The 22,275-nt window shown below is 46.6% G+C and overlaps 1 protein-coding gene across 1 annotated transcript in view; it reads left to right on the top strand.

The window, feature by feature from the left end:
• LOC146041839 (sulfotransferase 2B1-like) overlaps positions 1–18,596 on the top strand; it is a 43,763-nt gene extending 25,167 nt beyond the window's left edge. The window contains exons 2-7 of the mRNA XM_083161722.1: positions 366–507; positions 7,771–7,979; positions 9,386–9,512; positions 11,255–11,349; positions 15,105–15,285; positions 17,835–18,596. Of these exons, the coding sequence (XP_083017848.1) occupies positions 372–507; positions 7,771–7,979; positions 9,386–9,512; positions 11,255–11,349; positions 15,105–15,285; positions 17,835–17,953 (867 nt within the window). The 5' untranslated portion in view covers positions 366–371 and the 3' untranslated portion in view covers positions 17,954–18,596. The remainder of the gene's footprint in view (positions 1–365; positions 508–7,770; positions 7,980–9,385; positions 9,513–11,254; positions 11,350–15,104; positions 15,286–17,834) is intronic.
• Positions 18,597–22,275: the final 3,679 nt, after the last annotated feature.

Here is a 22,275-nt window from a genome sequence, read left to right on the forward strand (position 1 = left end):
ACCCCTTTGGTCCATGCCTTTGGGGCAGATGTATTAAGCCTTGGAGAGGGCTAAAAGGGGTGGGGATAAGGTACCAACCCACTATTAAGTATTGCAGGTTGTATCACTTATGCCAGGGATGCCGAACCTTAGGCCCTCCAGCTGTTGTCGAACTACACAACCAAGCATGCCCTGCTACAGTTTTGCTATTTGGCCATGTAGTTCAACAACAGCTGGAGGGCCAAAGGTTCCCCATGTATGGCTTATGCGATCCAACCTGAATTAGGCCAATTATTTCTCATTAGGCCCATTCGGTTCATGGTTAAAAATTACCTAAATAGTTGAAGATTTTAATATTCATTAATTAATATTTAATTTGTCTGCAGATAAAAATGACATTTGATTATTTCACGTACAAAGGAATCAGATTTGAACCAAAAGCATATTCAGAGGAGAGTCTCAGTTATGCAGAAAATGGATTTGAAGTACAGGATGATGACATCTACAATGTAACCTATCCCAAATCAGGTAATTTACTCTACAGTATAAAAATTGGAGCATCGTGGGTACACACACTTTTTCACCTCTTGAAGTGCTTACATACTCCATCCATTCCTCCTGTTTCCTCTGCTATGTTAGCAGGGCCACTGAGAGGTATGCCGGGCACTTTAGACAGGGGGGCCCGCTTGCACTTGTCATAACTGCCCGCAAACTGCACGGGAGAATATTTCACTGTGAAAACAGAGTAAAGGCAGTATAAACTTGGTCAATGTGTAACTTCAGGGGGTGGGGGATTAATGTTCATATATATATATATATATATATATATATATATATATATATATATATATATATAACCATTCCAGAGGGGTGGGCGGCACTCAAATAAATCACTCAGCCAATGGGTAAAACAAATGCTGTGTATTGCGCACCAAGCGCTTTCGGGAGTCACCCCGTCCTCAGGGTACAGATAACACAGGAGAGAAGCACTGAACATCGTTACTTACCCACCTAAATACCCCCCGTCAGTCCCTCCAGGCACTCCCTCCGCCGCCGGGTCCCGCTGTCCGTCCGAACGGAAGTACGCGGACCTGCACTTCCGGGATCACCATTCACCACAGCCGGAAGTGACGCTCCTGCGTTCCAGCCAGGCTTGAATGCGTTCCACCTGTCCTACAGGCCCTGAACAAGCCGATGGCGCAGCGGCCCCTGGTGGTTGGAGGGCAGCACAGCCTGTTAGGACAAAAAAACAACATCAGACAAAAATACATACATTAGGAATCGTATAATGAAATAATGAGCGGCAGAGCAAAAAGAGTACCTCCAAGTAGGCTCACCGCCACACCTAGTTAGTACCTCCAGTCCTGCGCCTAGCTCATACAATTAATAACAAACCTCACATACAAACATACAACGTACAACAGAATATTGCAAAGTGCTTCAGTAATATTAAACATGGACAATATCTAAATGTTTAACTGAAATGTTATGCAATGTCATAATGACCTATGACCTGCTGCCGTAGCAGGAGAACTAAAAGGCCAACCCTGTCATCAAAGGTGATATAAGAAGAACGTCTAAGTACTATATAAGGACAGACTGCAGTTTTCTACTCCTATCAGTGTTAGATTAGACTGTTCCAATTTATTTTTTCGTTAAGTCCTCCAGGACTAGTGGTGCCCAGCCGGACAATCCACTGGGATTCTTTCAATAAAAGTGCTTTGGCTCGATCACCACCCCTCAGTGAGAGTGGCACATGATCGATCATAAAATACCTAAGCGACTCCAGGGAGTGACCTGCCTCCCTAAAGTGCCGTGCCACTGGTTGATCAATATCGCGACCCTTCAATGCAAGGCCAATGGAAGATCTATGACCCGCCATTCTTTGTTTAAATCTACATGAGGTCTGGCCCACGTAGCAGAGGCCGCATGGGCACTTGATCATGTAGACCACATGAGTTGTATCACAAGTCAGGACAAACCTGATGTTATACTGTTTATCACAGTGGGGATGTCTGAATTCTTTACATGTTATCATGAATTTACACGTGATACAATTATGGCAGCTGTAGCATCCTGCCGGTTTAACATACACATTTGGGGGTATACTTTTCCCTAGACCAGTGATATCTGATTTCACTAACCGGTCCTTTAGGTTTCTCCCTCTGGTAAAAGCAATGATGGGACGTTTGTCCCGAAAAGTGGGGAGATCCTTATCGGTGCTAACGATGGGCCAAAGGGCCTTCGTAGCCCTCTGAAGGATAGGATGGACCGTAGAAAAATCACTGACCAGGGGGATCACATTGGAGTTGTCTCTACTGGAGGGTTTCAATAAATCCGACCTATTCATCTGCAACACATCTTGCTTGGCCTTGAGCAGCTCATGGTGTGAATAACCTCTTGTTAAGAATTTGTCCACTACACAATCCAAGCTCTCAGGCACCCGTTCCCTGTCACTGGTGATTCTGGCCATTCGAATCATCTGCGACAGGGGTAGGCCCCTCTTCAGAGCCGGTGGGTGGTAGCTTGTTGATCGCAACAATGTGTTGCGATCAGTGGGTTTGTTAAACACCTGCGTACTGATCTTACCGTTCTTTAATTGAATTTGAACATCCAAAAAATGTAAACTTTCTGGATGACAGACGTACGTGAATTTTATAAATGGGCTGCTGTTGTTGACCTGAGTCATAAGCTGGACAAAACGCTCCTCTCCGCCCATCCACAGCAGGAACACGTCATCGATGTACCTCGTGTACATCAACATGTGTCCCCCGGTGGACGGGTCAGAGAGGAATAAATCATATTCAACGGCAAACATAAAGATATTAGCATAGGAGGGTGCCACGGAAGATCCCATGGCACACCCCCTATGCTGAGCGTAGAACTTTCCGTCGAACAGAAAATAATTCCGCCTCAGAGTCAGCTCTAAAAGGCTGAGGAATAGCTGGTGATCAAACAAATCACTGTCCAGATTTTTTGACAGGAAGTCCTTCATGGCCCGAAGTCCCCCTTCATGGGGAATTGAAGTGTATAAACTACACACATCCATGCTGCAGAGCAAAGTTCCTTCTGGGATATCTGTCAATTCTTGTAATTTAACCAAGAAGGAGGTCGTATCCTTAAGAAATGTCGGTTGGCCGGGGAGTAGGGGCTGCAGAATACTGTCCAACAGTTGTGATGTAGGTTGTAGAAGAGAGTCTCTGGCAGAGACAATTGGTCTCCCTGGTGGTCTAGCAGGATCCTTATGCAATTTAGGTAGTGTATACAGGACTGGAACTTTGGGGTGTTGTACCCGGATCGCCTTTAACACTTTGGATGGGATTTTTCCCTCACAATGTGCTTTATCAATAACATCAAACAGCTCCTTTTGGTAGAGCGATGTGGGATCCCGAGGCAATCTGCTGTACACATCCTTGTCCTGAAGCTGACGCTCGATTTCCATGCGGTAGTCTTCGATGCGTTGTATAACAATCGCCCCGCCTTTATCTGCCGGGCGAATAATAATGGATTCATCAGACTCCAAGGACTTCAGGGCTGTCAGCTCACTCTTAGTCAGATTCGGACGAATGGCATGGGGTGTGGCTAGGTACCTTGTAACCGAATCGTCCATTAATCTTGAAAAGGTCCTTAATGACCCATTAGTAGACACGGGGTCAAAATTAGATCTTGAATTTTGACGAAGAAAAGGGGTGAAGATGGTATCAGGTGATTGTATAGGGTTATGCTGATAATACTCCTTAAGCCGCAGTTTCCTGGAAAATTTATGTAGGTTCAATTTCCAGTTGAAATCATTGTGCCGATTAGTGGGCACGAAACTGAGCCCTAAATTCAACACCCTCATCTCGTCCGTTGACAGAATTCTATCGGAGAGGTTGAAGATCAGACCTTCAGCTTTGTCGCTGCCACCGACGCCGCTTTTCTGATTTCCCTGCCCTCTCTTATTTTGACCCCCTCGACGGGTGGCCGCGCGCCTTTGGCAGCCTTGCGACCTCCTAAAGGGACGGTACTTAGCCCACTAGCCTCATCCGTCTCTGAGACAATAAAGTCACTGTCACTACTAGAAACCTCATTGCCAGACTGGGTACTTTTTTTATGCCAGGGTCTACGGTTCCTGTTGGTGGGACGATCATTCTGTGTGGGGTTGCCCCCATATAACCATCGATAGACACGATTGTCCTCTTATATCACCTTTGATGACAGGGTTGGCCTTTTAGTTCTCCTGCTACGGCAGCAGGTCATAGGTCATTATGACATTGCATAACATTTCAGTTAAACATTTAGATATTGTCCATGTTTAATATTACTGAAGCACTTTGCAATATTCTGTTGTATGTTTGTATGTGAGGTTTGTTATTAATTGTATGAGCTAGGCGCAGGACTGGAGGAACTAACTAGGTGTGGCGGTGAGCCTACTTGGAGGTACTCTTTTTGCTCTGCCGCTCATTATTTCATTATACGATTCCTAATGAATGTATTTTTGTCTGATGTTGTTTTTTTGTCCTAACAGGCTGTGCTGCCCTCCAACCACCAGGGGCCGCTGCGCCATCGGTTCAGGACCTGTAGGACAGGTGGAACGCATTCAAGCCTGGCTGGAACGCAGGAGCGTCACTTCCGGCTGTGGTGAATGGTGATCCCGGAAGTGCAGGTCCGCGTACTTCCGTTCGGACGGACAGCGGGACCCGGCGGCGGAGGGAGTGCCTGGAGGGACTGACGGGGGGTATTTAGGTGGGTAAGTAACGATGTTCAGTGCTTCTCTCCTGTGTTATCTGTACCCTGAGGACGGGGTGACTCCCGAAAGCGCTTGGTGCGCAATACACAGCATTTGTTTTACCCATTGGCTGAGTGATTTATTTGAGTGCCGCCCACCCCCTGGAATGGTTGTATGCAGTATCGGGAAGGCACCTTGTTTTTGCCTTATTTGGAGAGTGCCGGCATATCGTGGATCTTTATATATATATATATATATATATATATATATATATACATACCACATAAAAAGCCTGTTTTTCCCTCTGTACCTTACTCTGTAGGATTGTAGGAGACCTCACAGGCTCAGCGTTGCCTCTGATTAAAAACCCTCCCACGACGAGGCTGCTGCTGTCCTCCATGGGCCTGAAAAAGCATGTAATGAGCTCCACCAATCAGAGCTCAGCACAAACCTCTCAGCCTCTGCCCTCTTGTGCAAAGTGTCATGGGACTTAGTTAACTCCCAGTAATGCACTGCACACTTGTGCAGTCAGTGTGCCTTGGCTCCCAATTAATAGCATCTTTAATCATTGTCACATTGGCAGATAGGTGAAGCTGCAGAACTACCCCACTCCCATGTACAGTACTGACCCCCTGCGCCCCCCCCCCCTCTAATACGGCCCTGGCCGAGCCCCTCCAGCAAGCCTGGGCTCAGGTCATTAGTACCCGCTCCCCCCCTCTCGGCGGCCCTGTATGATAGTACTCACTTGCTAATGGTATGTTAACCACCATACACACTATAGGATATTTTGAAAGATAGAGATGGAGCCCGTCCGGCGTGCGATATCTTCCCATCTCTGCACTCTGTTCGCCGAGATGGGGATGCGCGAGCATTTCACATGAATGTATGTCCAATTCTTGGTGAACGACAAGCCGAGACAGGAAGATATGGCATGCTGGAGGGCTGAATGACACGGGCTCCATCTGTGTCGCTCAGAAAGGGGCTTTTGAGCGATATCTTTCACAATATTGTATAGTGTGTACACTCAATATCAATAACTATGCATGCTCCCGCGCGTTGTTAATGAAAATGTCTGTCTTCTGAACATGCAGGTCAATTTGGCTATAAAGCTAATGACGTGCATGTTCAGCTGGTCCCTTGGTGGTGGTGGGGGGGGGGGGGGGCAGGAGCTGCATTTACAAAGATGGAGATCGTGGAAGCTGCACTGCGGCTATCCGGCTCTCTCTGTGTCTGGATTGGCCCACCAGTTTAAAGGCCCCTCTGACATTTGATGACACCCAGGTGCAGGCACACCCCACCACAACCACCTAATGACATTACGGCTTGTATTGTGTATTGTTTCTAGCTGGCTTGTGTTTCAGAAAGCTGTGGCTCCTTACCTGTCTCTGCATTATACACATGTGCTGACACACAGGGTCTTTCTTATCTGTACCGGTGTGTACTCATCCATAGCATACTGCTGCTTGTGATACTCAGAGGCACTACTACTATTGGTGCAGCAGGTGCAGTGTATCGGGGGCCCTGAGAATTAAGGGGCCCACTGCTGCCCCTGTAACCCTCTTACTGTCTCCCAATTTTTGACTGTCACACTCGGCCTCCCCCTTTCACCCTATGCCTCTCGCTGTCACCCACTAACATGTTACATATTGTGTTGGGTTGGGGTGGAGCAGGGGGGCCCAAATTATATGTTTGCACCTGGTCTCATCAGCCACAAATTCTGCCACTGGACTGACTTAAGGTGCATACACACTGAGCGATTTTCACCATCCCATGGACGGCGGCGGTCAGCGATGATGCGGGAGCGCTCATCAACACTCACCGCTCGTCACCTGCCCATACACACTAGGAGGTTTTTAGCTCAAAGTAGCTCAAAATGGGAAAAGTGAGCTACTTTGAGCTCAAAATTGCCTTTACTAAATACTGTTATACTGTTTGAGTATGGCGTCGCCCAGCGCTGAGTCCTGGCAGGACTTGATCAGTGTGCTCACCCACACCCACCGCTGTGCAGAGCCAAGGCCCAACTCACATCTAGAGGGACTTGTGGCTCTACCGCCATACTTGTAACAGACACCGCAGCATCTGAACAGATAGGTGTCACTGACCAGTCTGCACACTCTGCTTAGGCGCAATACCACATTCTTGACCATTCCTCAAGTCTACCTAGAACCGTAATCATTTATTTAATACCTTCTGGTGTATTTACCATGTTGCATATATTTGCATTGTCTGCAAAAATACATACTTTCCCAGCAATACCATTTTCTATGTCACTAACAATGAAATCAAAGAACACTGGTCCAAGTACAGATCTCTAGGGTTCTCCACTGGGAACATTTCCCTCCATAGAATGAACTCCATTTACTACTACTGACTACTTCCTGTCCTGCAACCAGGTTCCTATACATTCAACAGTTTTATAATCCAGTCCTTAGCTTTCGAGATTATTTAATGTGGGACAGTGTGAAATGACTTACTAAAGTCTAGATATGCTACATCTACGTTCCCGGACCATGCGTGCTATGGTGGTGTGGGGGATGGGCGATGCGGCTGACAGCGGGAAGGCGGGCGGTGCAGGCGGGGGGCTGAGGGGCCTGTGCAGCGTGACCTCTGACAAGTACCGCTGCACAAAGCCACACAGCCGTGGCGGGAGAAGCCGGGCAGCGACTGAGTGGGTGCTAGGGTTACCAACTCATCCCTTTAATCCGGTACACATATTAATTACACAGGTTCTGTGGCAGTTTAAAACCAGGTGAAATGGAGTCTTGAGGTGTGGCAGTTTAAAACCAGGTGAAAGCCAGCCACAGAACCTGTGTAATTAATATGTTTCCCGAATTTAAGGGATGAGTTGGTAACCCTAGTGGGTGCTCAGATGCTGCTATGCATTAGACTGTGCATAAGCAGTCTCATTCCAAAATCCTGGGATTTTTGGGGCCAAATCCCAGTATCCCACCGATCCCCATCTTGGGATTGGTCACCCTACTCCCCATCCACTTCATATATTATAGTCAGGGAGCCAAAAAAGATTTGTTTGATCTAAAATAATAAATTAGAACTAATGATGTTATGAATGTCATTATTTTTAGGTACTAACTGGATGATACAGATCCTGAACCTAATAAAGCACAAAGGGGATGCCGCACTTAGTAACAGTGTACCAATCTACATGAGATCACCATGGTATGAAACTATCTATGCTCAAACACAGATCAAGAACCTCGTTGCCCCAAGAATTATCTCTTCCCATCTGCCCTACAACTTGTTTGCCAAATCTTTTTTCAAGTCTAAAGCTAAAGTAAGAACAATTAAGACAAAATAATATTCGGAAATACAGTATATGGCCAGAATAATGAGATTTGTTATAGAGCTTATATTATTAAATAAGTAATTATACAAAAAATGTTTGAAACTGATCATCTTATATTATGTTAGGTCATGTTGTTTTTTTACACTTAAGTCATTCACTCCCCATATGTCTGGTAGACTACAGAGTTTCCTGAGAGTCTTAAGGCCCATACACACTGGGCGATTTTGAGCCAAAAGCAGCTCACTTTAACCACCCAGTGTGTATGGCCCGGCGATGAGCGGTGAGCTGTATCTTGCACCATCGCCGGCTGTCTCCTCTCGTCAGGGCCGGTGAGGATCCACGGGGGGGTGGGGGGTCGGGATGCCGCTCCACCGGGGGCGGGGTGGGGGTGGGGTGATCCCGCTCCACTGGGGTGGGGGGTACTGGCGGTGGGAGACACGGCGTAGAGCAACTCCACGGTGGGGGGAAGAGGGAGCAGCATGACGCACCTCGCTCCACCGGGGAGGGAGCAGCGTCTCGCTCCACGGGGGGGGGGGTGTTTTGGTGATGGCCGCAGCGGCTCTTCATGGGGTGGTGGCGGCGGCCCTCCATGGGGGGGGGGGGGTGGCAGCGGCGGGAGGTGCGTCGCTTCATGGGGGGGAGCGGAGAGCAGAGAGGGAGTCACTCACCTTCACCTTGATTGGGGGCTGCTCCCAAGTGCCCGCCCTCCAGTGGCCGGCGTCCTAGGCAAATGCCTAAGGTTGCCTAGTGGTGGCACCGGCCCTGCCTCTCATTTGCTGTATTACCATACAGTACTCTTCACATATGCTGTGCATATGCGATTATTATCAATGCAATGTCTCCGCAACGTGTGGCAGGATGAACCAGCGAGGGTTAGTACACCTTACCCATAGCCAGAAGGTGCAGTGATCCTTGCTCTACTTCAGGCCTCCAGTCATGTGATCATGACTCCTGCACTGTGACCAAGTCAACTGCTGTTTACAGCAGTTTACAGCATCAGATGACCAGGGTCACAGTCATAGATGCTGATTCTGTGGATGCTTGAGGGCCCGAGCACCCATGGAAATTGATGAGCACCCACCCGCTCAGCAGCGGCCCACCCGTCCGTGTCCCACTGCACTCCCCCTCCCTCGTCGCTGGCACAGGTACTGTGGGGGCATTTATGTACCTGCACTGTGGGGGCATTTATGTATTTGGCACTGTTTCCAAAATTTGAATATTGTGCTGCGTAATATAAATCAGTATTATTTTGTGGCCACACCCCTTTCCCATGAAGCCACTCCCCTATATTTTTGGCTTGAGCACCCACCAGCAAAAACATAAATCGGCACCTATGGTCACAGTGCATATACACAGTGTATATACTAAACGTAATTCTTCTTGATTTGATTTAGATTATCTACACAATGCGAAATCCTCGCGATGTCATTGCATCTTTATTCCATTTTACCAAGATTCTCAAACTTTATTCAGAAGTTGAACAGTTCCAGGATTTCTTAGATGATTTCTTGCAGGGGAATGGTGAGTTTATTCACTGCCCTGTATATGTATAAATAACACTTTACATATAATTATGCCGCTGACATCTCATTGGTCTGTATTCATGGCTACTTGTAGGAAAACTGCACTATAAGCCCAGGCCACACATGGCGTTTTAGCAGGATGCAGTCAAACAGAGCTTGTTTTTGGTAGGATACACATTTTGGGTTGGGTATGGGTCATTAGGTCAAAGGTGTATAGACCGCCAGTCACAAGGTCGACCACTATGGGATTATTAAACTGGGGTCTTCAAATTATTTTAACTGGGGTCTTCAAATGAAATATTACCTGTCCGTCACTAGCTTTATATAAAGAGTCAAAGGCACATAAATATGGTCTCTATGTCATGTTGCAAAAATGATCATTTTAAAACAGTTGTTAAAAAGTGTTAATGTATTTATACTTCTTTGTAAATATCCTATATTAATACAAGGCCAATTCTGCTCCTCACCTCTATAGAGGGAATTCAAGTGTTGTGTGCGCCAGCAGCCACTAGATGGTGCCCAACTGAGCAATTCAATTGTTTCTCCATTGGAGCATGCACAGCCGGCAGGGCTGACATTAAAGTTCTGTTGTTCCGTAATTTTGACAGGCTGGTAACTGATTTTTTTTATTACTTCTTTAGTGTTTTCAGGAATGTGAGAGAGGGCAATTATTTGTTATCTATTAACATTGTGACCATGTCCTGCATTTTTTCTTTTTCTTTCAATTAGCAGGGAAATCATTGGCAGCTGCGGAATGGCTGTGCATTTGCAATAGATTAAAACAAACAAAAAAGCTAAAAATGTAAAAAAGAAAAATGGCAAAAAAGCGTAATTTCATTTTACAATATAATTAATGCGTAAAGGCGCTGATAGGAAGGCCTGTCTGTGGGCCCAGAAGGGGATCCAGTGCTGCCACAGTGGGAGACACATCCTTATGTGACAGCACATGGTTTTATACATTAGAGAAAGATTTGCTTTTGCGAGTGAACCAGAATAAGGCCCTATGAGCAGAAAGGTATCCAATGATCACAATGATGTGTTGCATACCTCCCAACTTCCAGGGAGACGGAGGAGGGACAGAGTGATGCGCACCGCAGGCGTGCTGAAAATTCCGGGGGGCATGGCCTGATTTCAGGGTGTGGCCTATCAGCGCGGCTCTCCGGTGAGGCCACGTCCCGTTTTGACGCTATGAGGGCATGACCCAGAGGCTCTGTGAGCCTCTAGCCACGCCCCCAGCCTCCTGGCTGCGGGAATATACGCTGTGCACATGTTTACTCACCGCTGCTCAGCAGCCGACAGGGGGACTCCCAACAGCCTCCCCCTCGCCGCGGGATACTGCCGGCCGTGGATGGGATGCGGGAATGTCCCCGAAACATTCCCACGGTTTCGGGACTGTTGGGAGGTACATACAGGGCCAAGAGCAACTATATTATACAGGCTAACCTTTCTCATGATGCACTATCAATATGCTTCAATGCATGGCAATTGTACATACTTGGAAGCTATCTTGACTATACTGTAGCTAAAATATTTAATGTGTCATTCTAAGCCATGTCAGCCTTTAGTCGTCAAGGTGTCGACCTAGTGACCATATCCCCCCTGGCCTTAGGTGACAACCCTGTTTTTGTCCCCACCTGCTGGTTATGATTTTGCTACGGTGGTTCTGTGTTTATTGTGGTCACAAGAGTTTCACTGTTGTTTTGGATGATGTAAGTAACTGTTCCCTTGGCTTACTTTCAGCTATGTATGGCTCTTGGTTTGAACATGTGAAAGGCTGGATGCAAATGAAGGATGACAGCAGATTCTTCTTTATTACATACGAGGAGCTCCTGCAGGTACGGTTACACTATAACATTGACACGTGGGCCATGTGTATGTTCTCTCTGTGTTACCTCTAGGCAGACCAGTTTCCTCATAAATGCCAAAGACACGGTGGTAAGTTATTTGGCTTATGGACAAAAATTTGCAATAGTGCACGGTTGTGTTTGTGTGTGAGTGTATGTGTGACGTGTCTGTGTGTGCCCATGTGTATTCTGAAACAGACAGATCTCTACATTCAGATGCAAATGGTGAGATTATCCATATCTGGGGTTATCCGTAGCTGGGGTGCACCTTTAAGGAGATCCTTCTGGATAGCCATAAATACTTTCAAATGCTTTTCAATAAAACAGGGGCACTCACTAATTTGTAGTCAGCATATTTTATTGTAAATCCTTAAACTATTGGTCGACGTTTCAACCCTCTAGGGGCCTTTGTCAAGACATCATAGTCATCATCATAGGCACAGCAAACAGGAGAAGTCACTTCTGTAAGTCTGTAAGCACTGTTCATACCAACAAAATAACCTGCACCCTCTTCACAATCATACGCCCTTTTCATCTTAAAAATGAAACCTCTAACTATCGTACCAATACAGGTAATCCTCCATATGATACAAACCAGATTTCACACACTAAAGGCATTCACATGTTAAGTGGGAGGAGCCCTTTACGACGGTGTGAAGAGCGCCCGTAGGGCGCAAAGAATCACCTAGTGATGAATCACCTTGTGTGTGCAGATAAGAATTCCCATTTTTTTGGGCATGCCATTCCCCTTCTGAGTCGTATTTTAATTATCTAGATCTTTTCTTCTGCAAAATGTGCTGTTTTGGGTACAGCATCTGGGTGGTAACAAAGTGAGTACACATTCGCCCTGCACAGTGGGGATGGCATAGACATGGGACGTGCATCAGGAGCTTTGTGCTAGAGGTGAAAATTAATCTCTTGCACCTAGCATGGGGCTGGTCTAATTTGATCGCATTGACTGCCATGAACAGGGCTGCCATTAGGGAGGTGCTGTGGGTACAGCTGTCCCTGGCGTGGACTCTCTGAGAGAGAGAGAGAGAAGGGTCTGGGGCACTCATTTTGCCCACCACATCCCCTCCACTGTGCTGTGCTGCCTGCGTTGCTCAGTGGCTTGGAGCGCAGGCTGCTTTAAATCAGGACGCTGGCAGCCAATTAATATGCGGCACCGGGTGTTGGTGATTGAGCTGGGTAGGTAACTTGCAAGAAGCAAATCCCTTGCAAGAAACTAGGTAGGTCACTTGCAAAAAGCACTGATGCGTTTCGTTGCAACAAAACGGGTCAGAGATTTTTTTTTCCCAGTGACCTACCCAGCTCAGTCACCAACAAGCCACCACAGTGTCCAGGCCAGCCTCGGCATCCCCGCAGTTGCTTTTCCCAGGTGACGACTCATTCGAGACCCCCATCCACTCTCAAACGAGCCAGTGCAGCAACATCTCAGGCTATTTCAAGCACACAAGGCTGCATCCTCCATAAAGCCTAAAAATAAATATTTCCATTTGCTCCCAGGATCAAGCCATATTAAAGATGCATTACTAGGAATGGACACACAGCCTCATATGACCCATCGTGACTTTACCCATATATTCAGTTTTTCGGAGCTACTAGTCACTCATTAATTATTGTTCCTACCCATGTATATGTTCTATGTCAATTTTATTTTGTCAATATATATTTTTTAATTAAAATTGTAAATCCATTGGTACCCACTTACATAGCACAGTTTACCCCTTTCTTCTTTTTTGGTATCCATTAACGGGAGTGACAACCCCGTTCCACATAACTGCAGCTTAGCACAGCAGCTCACCACTCAGCGTCCCACCAGATACTTGTTATCTGTTATTTTAACCACTGGTTAGGTATAGACTGCGAGGGGGAGGGGGTGTTAGAGGATAGGCTGTGGGAGGAGTTGCACGACAAGGGGCGGGGCCACGAAAACGCGATTGCATTGGCCACACTCCCACACTGGTGATCTGCCGGCCACAAGATGAATGGGCTTAAAATTGAATAGCTCCATACATTAAAGCTCAAGGCTACATTACACCTTGTGGCAGTTTGTGAATACAACCCTTCTACTCTCATAAGAAGGTAATCTCTGCAATGTTAGTTATGTTCCTGTATTATTGCAATTGAGGATCACTTATATAGATAGTACAGTTGGACTAATTATATGAATGCAATGTACAAATATGTGGTAGAGAAAAAGGGGGGGTGGGGTCACTAAGAGGTGGCCCAAGGGGCGCCTGAGCAGAGCTGCTTTGCTTGAGCAGCAGTCTCTAGGTTTGGGAAGTCGAGCCCAAAAAGATAAACAGTGGAAATGGGGATTCGAGACTGCGCTTGCTAAATGATGTGCAACAGGTGTCTCTAAAATATTTAATTAAGATATTCACATATATTATCACATAAAAAATACATTAAGAAAAAATACAGTATAAAAAATGGTGGATACCACAAATAGATGGAGAGCAGGAATAGTCACCCACAGTCTGGTCGTGATATGTCCTGTGTCCGTTCCTATGACACCTCCAGGTAATTGTCCCGTATAAAACGGGGGTGATGAGATGCTGGGAAAGATGAGGTATTCGGACCAGGGAGCTCCTGATGTTGGGGGTGCTCAACCTGGTGGGCTAGATGTTGTTGCCACTTTATTATCCTAGGTAGGAAATGCAGGTGTCCAAAACCAGGGAGCTCCAGATGTTGGGGGGTGCTCTACCTGGTGGGCTTGATGTTGTTGCCACTTGGATCTCTTTGCAGAGGGATGTCAGTCTCCTGACCAGGGAGCTCCTGATGGAAAGCGGTGCTCTACCTGGTGGGCTTGATGGTTAGCAAAGGGAATGATTCCTGGAGGTTGGTCCGGTGTCAGTCTCCTGACCAGGGAGCTCCTGATGGAAAGCGGTGCTCTACCTGGTGGGCTTGATGGTTAGCAAAGGGAATGATTCCTGGAGGTTGGTCCGGTTGCAGGACAGTAGATGAGAGGCTGTAGATTTAAGGGTGGACCTGCTCCCCTACACGGTGTAGGGGAGCAGGTCCACCCTTAAATCTACAGCCTCTCATCTACTGTCCTGCAACCGGACCAACCTCCAGGAATCATTCCCTTTGCTAACCATCAAGCCCACCAGGTAGAGCACCGCTTTCCATCAGGAGCTCCCTGGTCAGGAGACTGACACCGGACCAACCTCCAGGAATCATTCCCTTTGCTAACCATCAAGCCCACCAGGTAGAGCACCGCTTTCCATCAGGAGCTCCCTGGTCAGGAGACTGACATCCCTCTGCAAAGAGATCCAAGTGGCAACAACATCAAGCCCACCAGGTAGAGCACCCCCCAACATCTGGAGCTCCCTGGTTTTGGACACCTGCATTTCCTACCTAGGATAATAAAGTGGCAACAACATCTAGCCCACCAGGTTGAGCACCCCCAACATCAGGAGCTCCCTGGTCCGAATACCTCATCTTTCCCAGCATCTCATCACCCCCGTTTTATACGGGACAATTACCTGGAGGTGTCATAGGAACGGACACAGGACATATCACGACCAGACTGTGGGTGACTATTCCTGCTCTCCATCTATTTGTGGTATCCACCATTTTTTATACTGTATTTTTTCTTAATGTATTTTTTATGTGATAATATATGTGAATATCTTAATTAAATATTTTAGAGACACCTGTTGCACATCATTTAGCAAGCGCAGTCTCGAATCCCCATTTCCAATGTACAAATATGACTGTAGAACAACATGTTTTTGCAGGACCTCCGAGGCAGCGTGGTGAGAATCTGTAAATTCCTGGGGCAGGAGTTGGATGACGCACAGATTGACTCAGTTGTAGAACATTCGGCTTTTAAAGCCATGAAGGAAGACAAGATGTCTAATTGGACTCTTATGTCCCCAGAAGTACTGGATCATTCCAAAGGATCATTTTTACGCAAAGGTAAATCGTTCATCCAAAATATGAATGTTTCATTATAATTTGATAACTGTAACTGTTTGTACTGTACACTAGCTAACAGCGAATTGGAATTACGTTATATAGATAACAAAGTGTAAAACAAGTGAAATAACTAAAGGTTGAACTGAAGGATCAGTCCCGAAGCGACCTTGCATTTCACTCTCTCTGTCTGGGCCCTTCAGTGACCTGGCAATATTGCCGTTTCACTGGCATCATGTGGGGACGGAGTGACATTGGGGGCGGGGGGGGGCAACACTTGGAGCTGACGCTGCTCCAAGAACTACCTCCTCCATCAGTGTGAACGTGAACCGGGTCGCTCAACCCGATTAACTGTTCACACTGCACAGCAACACAGCAACGAACCACAGGAACCTTGCTTTTTTACTGGTTTGTAATGCCTTCTTGCTGCCAGTTTGCTGGAAACGGTAAGCCCTTTCAGATTGCACCTATTCCCGCGTCGAACGGCAACAAATAGGCATGAACCCGGTAATTAGGTGCGATCTGAAAGGGTTATAATAACAATGAAAATATGTACATACATATTGGAACCTCCTGGAAGCACCTCTATAGTATAACGCCAGCAATAGCTGACATGGGCTGCAGTTTAAATCCCGGCGGTCGGGATCCCGGCGTTCAAAATCCCGACGCCGGAATCCCGAACGCCGAAATCCTGACACTTTCTCCCCCCGTGGGTGTCCACGACACCCTCAGAGGGAGAATAAATTAGCGTGCCGAGCGTAGCGAGGCACCGGACCCGCTGAGTGGCGAGTGCAGCGAGCCCGCAAGGGGGGGGCGATCCACGTCCCCCACTTGTCGGGATTTCGGCGTTCGGGATTCCGGCGTCGGGATTTTGAATGCCAGGATCCCGACCGCCGGCTTTTCATGCCGAATCCGCTGACATAACCCTCCACACTGAAGCCCAGCACCCAGAACGGTACTTGTGTATTATCACGGCGCCCAAATAGTTTATGTACAATTTGCATGAGATGTGATGGTACTTGTGCAGTTGCACGGCACCCCTGCCCTCCACGCAAATCGCATGTGATGCAATGCAATGCGATTTAGCACACCCCACTATCCACGTTACCCCAAAGCGTGGTGTGCGGACATGGTATGCGTCCTCCCATCCTGTTCATACCCCCACTATCCACGTCGGCGTTGAGTTGATTTTATAAAGTGAGGCGAGCATAGCGAACCACCAAAAACCGAAGCATGGTATGCACAGTGAGCCCTACGAGGGGACGCAGAAAATGAGCCTGAAACATGCCGTGCGCAGCGTGCCCCATGAGGGGACGCAGAATACACATCAAGTAATCTGCATTTTCCGCAGCCCGCTCACCACGATTCGTGGTGACGTGGATAGTGGAGATGTGCTAAATCGCATTGCATCGCATCGCATCGCACGCGATCACATGCGATTTGCGTGCTATGCGATCCGCTGGATTCCACGTCCAAGGTGTATCCCTGCCTGACCATCCAATGTTTATTGAGGACTGTAGGCTCCATAAAAAACAATATTGAAAAGTCTATCCTGGAATTTTCTGAGATGCATCTAAAACAATGCATCTGGGAGTCAAAATTGAAACTTTTTGGCAAGACGTTTTGGGATTATTCTGGTTAACAAACTTCTTCGTACGTTTGTATGGGGAGTTCGATGGTGAAGAGCTGCGCATGCGCATAACCAAATATGTGCATGTGCAGGTCTTCATTGCGGGCACCCTCGGAGACTTGCATAGTCTCCGAGGCGCCAGGGGGGGGGGGGGCGTGCAAGAGGCGGGCAAAACGTTGGGTTCACCCAGGAAAACGCTGAGTGTCCACTTCCAAATGGGGGCAGCCACCTGCATTACGGGGACAGGCGGCTCACGCCACCGGGTGTTAGATGCCAGCCCCGTACTCAGAGCAGACCACCGCTAATCTAAATCACCAGAGAGTGACTTAGATTAGCGAGCATTACAGAAATAATTTGATGGTCGCGACCATCGAATGATTTTGAGCCCGCACACAAGCATGAGAATGGATGTTAATGCAAAACATCCATTCACAGTACTGCAGGGAAATTCGGCGAGTAGAGAGGGTGGGCATTTGCATGGCCGCCGGGTGGCATCACATGGCTTGCAACGCAGCAACCTACCGCTGCTTTGCGAACCAACCAGAATCAAGCTCTTTACCTCTATGTATATAGATGGAAAATAAAAGCACATCTTACCCACTGTGAAACATGAAGATGGCTTAGCTTAATCTGGAAGGGGGTGCCCTGAATTCAGTGGCCGCATGTAATAGCATCCAAATTCAGCACCTGTGCCGGTTACCAACTAAATTGGACGCTTTTCAGTTAAGTTCTTTTAGTGAAAAACATGAATTCATCTTTTTGTCATGGAAAGGTACCAAATAATTTGTTCACGTCTGTATAATAGTATAAAAATATAACATGGAGATGAGAATAATGTGGAAGTTTTGTTTAGACATTATTCTTGCATTTATACTGAGGTATTGAGCTCCAGATTTGCATATTATCACTCTGTTTCTTGCAGGAACCTCTGGTGATTGGAAGAATTTATTTACCGTAGCCCAGAGCGAGTATTTCAATGAACTTTATCAGGAGAAGATGAAAGACAGCAATACAACATTTGGTTGGGAAAATGAGGATTGAGTTATTCTAAGTCAAACGTGTCTCAGTGATAGAAACAAACAGGCTGTATTTGAATTGATTACCTCTGATATTGCACTGTAATTCAATATATTATATATGCCTGATTAAAACAAATGTCAAGGTCTGAATACTGGGAGTTTCTCGATAGCCAAGGCAAAGACATCCAGACTACTCATAACTCATTATTTTCAATACAATTTAAAGTTTTACAAGTATATTATATTTCTAATACCCCTTTCACATCTGGACAATAACACTGATTATTTCCGTGTTGTTGCCCTTGATCCATTTCGAGGTGCGGTGTGAAAACACCAAACCTAATAACCTGGGTTAACTAACCCAGCAATTCAACCTTGGTTTTATAAAGGGTTAAACCTGGAGTAGAGCTGTGTATGATGGGTGATCCTGGGTTTAGTGTAAAAGTGTCGGACCCAGGTCGGAGCGGGATCGAGATCCCGGGTCTAACCTGGCATTGCTTTGTGATCATAGGCATGCGCACATTGAGTGTTAAGGGTGCACAGGCACCCCCTAATGCTGTGCCCCACCCCCACACTAATTGCTGCTAGTAATACCAGCAATACCTTTTACCAAAGACTTTTGCTTTTAGACCTGTATTCCATTAAACTAAGCGCCCATCAATCAATTATGTGTGTTTTGCATTATTAATTGTATTACACCATTGTCATATCACTACATATCTGTGTCATCCAGATATGATTTTGACTTTATTTGCATGTACTGTTACACAGAGTAATTAGAAGATTACAACTGAAATAGGCAGGAGGTTATGTTGTGGCTGAGAGACGTTTTATATTGTAGTGAGTGCACGCCTGATTGGCGGTGTTAGACAGACCCAATGGCGGTGTTAGACATTCCCAATAGGTGGTGCTAGGCACACCACTTTGACAGTGCACCCCCTAATAACATGTTTGTGATAGCAGCATAGGTGACAAGACTAAATTTTAGATTTTGGTATGTATTTTATCCTGTTTAGAGGTGCCCATACACTAGGGTGACATCTCTGAGGGAGAAATCGCCCGAGATCCCCCTTGAGCTGCCCAGGAACTTCTCGGGTGGCAGGACTGCATATCATACACCATATGCAGTCCTTTCGCATACAACATACTGTATGCAATCCCCAGTCAAGCCTGCTTGGCGAGGCGATAAAACCATAGAGCAGCACTTCTGATCTTCAGGCTCCGATGTGATGCTCTTGGGACCACGCATGGCATCGGACTTGATGTTAAACCCAGGTGATTTGGTAATTTTTCATTTGATTTATCGCCATAAAGTGACCAAATCACAATGGAACCGCCCTAGTGTATGGACACCTCAAGATTGCACATATATAACACTACTCTTTCCATCACTTATATTTAGCACTGTGCTTTGGTTGTACCTCGCTAGGCGACATGTGGCACTCCAGCTACTCTGGACTACAAATCACAGAATACCCATCCCCAGATTTGCTATTAGGGCATGCTAAAACTTCTGAAATGTGACGTTCTACAATAGCTGGAGCGTCACTGGTTGCCTACCCCTAGTCTTCTTTTTACATGAAGAGTCCATTAAAAGTTATGTTTTAAATGAATAATCATGTCATATAAGTAATAATACATAAAAGAGTGGGCCCAAAAAGGCACATTTGTCTTTCGGTTTGCTCCTTGCAAACAAACCCTTTTGTATTCAGTCACAATTACTGAATGTGTTGGGTGCACCACCAATCAATGACTACAACAATTGAGTAGAAGTAGTCCAAAATATTGGTTCTTAGGATGATTCAAGAAAAATGTTCCAACTAATGGTTTAAGTCTGTGCAGATCCACACACCTCTACTTGCATTGCCTACCCCTAGTGTCTAACAAGCCACACTGTTTATAAAATCACTAACCATATTGTTTTTATTGGCCAACTTCATTAATTATCTCGTTCATTTTTATCATTGATTACACCATTATCATACCATTAACAATTAGAACACTGCCACAATGATCCATTTATCACAATATTAACTGGACAATTTATACCCCTGATTGCCAACAACTCACTTGGATGAGGGGGACTCAAAATTGCTGGCTCCCCTGTAGTGACAGGTAGGGATGCCAATCCAAGGGCATTTTTTCAATCCCGGCAATCGGTATTGAAAAATGCTCAATCCTGGGATTCCCAGGATTGGCATCCCTTAAAGAAAAATAACCCCTGTCCACCACATTAACTTACTTGGGGGAGCGGGGCAGACAGCAGTGGTGCGGCAGAAGGAGGTAGTCGCCGGGAGTGGGAGAGATCTGGCGGCAAGGTGCAGCAGTGCGGACTGCGCAGCGTGACCTATGACCTTGGTCACTCTGCAGCAGTGCAGCATGCGCAGTCTAATATCGAAATCCCGGGATTGGATACAGACTGTAGTTTAGCAACAATAACAACCAATAAGAGCACACTGAGTCCAATAAAGCTCTTTAGGAAAGCCCTGTCAAATCGCCAGTGCTTTGTTGTATCTCTTCAGTGCTCTCCTGTGACTAGTGTAAGTAGTCATGCACCTGCACCTCCTGGCTCCATTCAGTACCAGCTGAATCCTGTCTTCAGTATTCCTCTCCTGTGATTCACCATTGATTGTCAGCATCAGTATCAGCACCTTCCTGCCTCATTAACTACAAGCTTTCAGGCCCATCTGGATCGCTTTCCTCTGGTGCTTCCATCAGTACCCCACTCGGGTACCTCCACCATCGAAGGACAACATCGGAACTGAGTTTCTCCATTCTAACTCAGAGTTATTCAGAAGGGAACCCTGACCAGCTCTGTACTCTGCTGCTAAGCCTGCATACCACTTCCTACCACCACCGATTGCTGACTAATGTTGATGCTGATAGTGTGTGTATTGTGTTTTAACTGCGCCAGTTCCAAATGTCGCCCGTTGCTCAGTTCAAGCTGTGTCCTCATCCTCTATTGGTTCCAGTGGACTCAGATACTAACCATCGATCCCAGCCAATCCTGCTATTTTCCATCGGTTCCAGACGACTCCGATACTCACCATCGATCCCAGCCGATCCTGCTATCCTCCATCGGTCCTTGCTGATCCTGCTATTCTCAGTTGGTTCCAGCGCGACTCCAATACTCACCATCAGTCCCAGCCTATCCTGCTATCCTCTATCAGTTTCAGCCGATCCTGAACCTCACCATCAGTACTATCGATGAACGCAATTACTCTGGTCATTACCTGCACTACTCATCTACTCCAGTGACTATTATTGAACTCAGTTATCATTTATCGTTATCAGTGCAAATCTTTATATGTGGAAAAACTTCATTAAACCTCCTCGGTTTAGTTTTACTCCAGCCTCAGTGTTTCTTACTGATCAGAGACAGACACAAACCTCAGGCATGACGTAGAGAAATGTATAGATAGAAGAACATTTAGATAAAGAGATAGGGAAATACATAAACGGACACAATTCTAGAATGAGAGATAGAGAACTTTTTAGATGAGATATGCAGAAAAGTGACCACAGAAAAGATGACATTTGCAGACAACAGAGAAATTAGGAAAATAGATATCACACAATAGAACACAGAGGAGATGAGATACTGTATCTGACAGCTGAGAATAGAGGAAATGAGGGGATTAGGTGAAAACCGGACCACCGGACTGCCGGACCTCCGGACCGGACCAGCTGTGTCCGTCTCCCTGCAGCGACCTCTAGTGTGGAGCCGCTTTGCGCGCTCCCGTCCGTCCAGGGGGAGTGATTACTGACACACTCCTTCCCCGTAGCTGCCGGACCGGACTGAGACGTACTCACAGCCCCGGAGTCCCGGACTAGCGCTTACTTGCGCTGTCTTCTGCTGCTGCTCCCGCAGTGACGGCGAGTGCAGCCAGTGGCAAACTTACATGAAGCAGGGACTGGAGATAGCTTCCTATACCACTGCTGTCGGACAGCAGCAGCAGCAGAATAATTATATATGGTCTACATTTGCGGCATATGAAGAAGGGGGAAGGGGGGGGGGGGCAGCTAATCAATAATAAATGAAATCATTACTCATACCCTCTATTAATTAGTTAATTTATATAATGATAATACAATTCTTGTACAACGTTCCATACTTTAATGCCATAAATTCTGACAAATGATATGGGGCGCAGAGCACCCTAGTCCACCCGTTCCGCATGCTGGAAAGTGAAGCTGACCTTAGTTAACCATTTCATGTGCCACAACTAAGCGCACACTATGTCAGATTACAGGTCCGGGAGCCGGAATGGGGTGCAGAGAACCCAGGCCACCTATCACATCGTTTCTGGGTGCCGGAACAGGGTGCACACCATCTCAGATAGC

Source organism: Crinia signifera, chromosome 19, assembly GCF_055691185.1.
Source record: "Crinia signifera chromosome 19, ASM5569118v1, whole genome shotgun sequence".
NCBI lineage: Eukaryota > Metazoa > Chordata > Amphibia > Anura > Myobatrachidae > Crinia > Crinia signifera.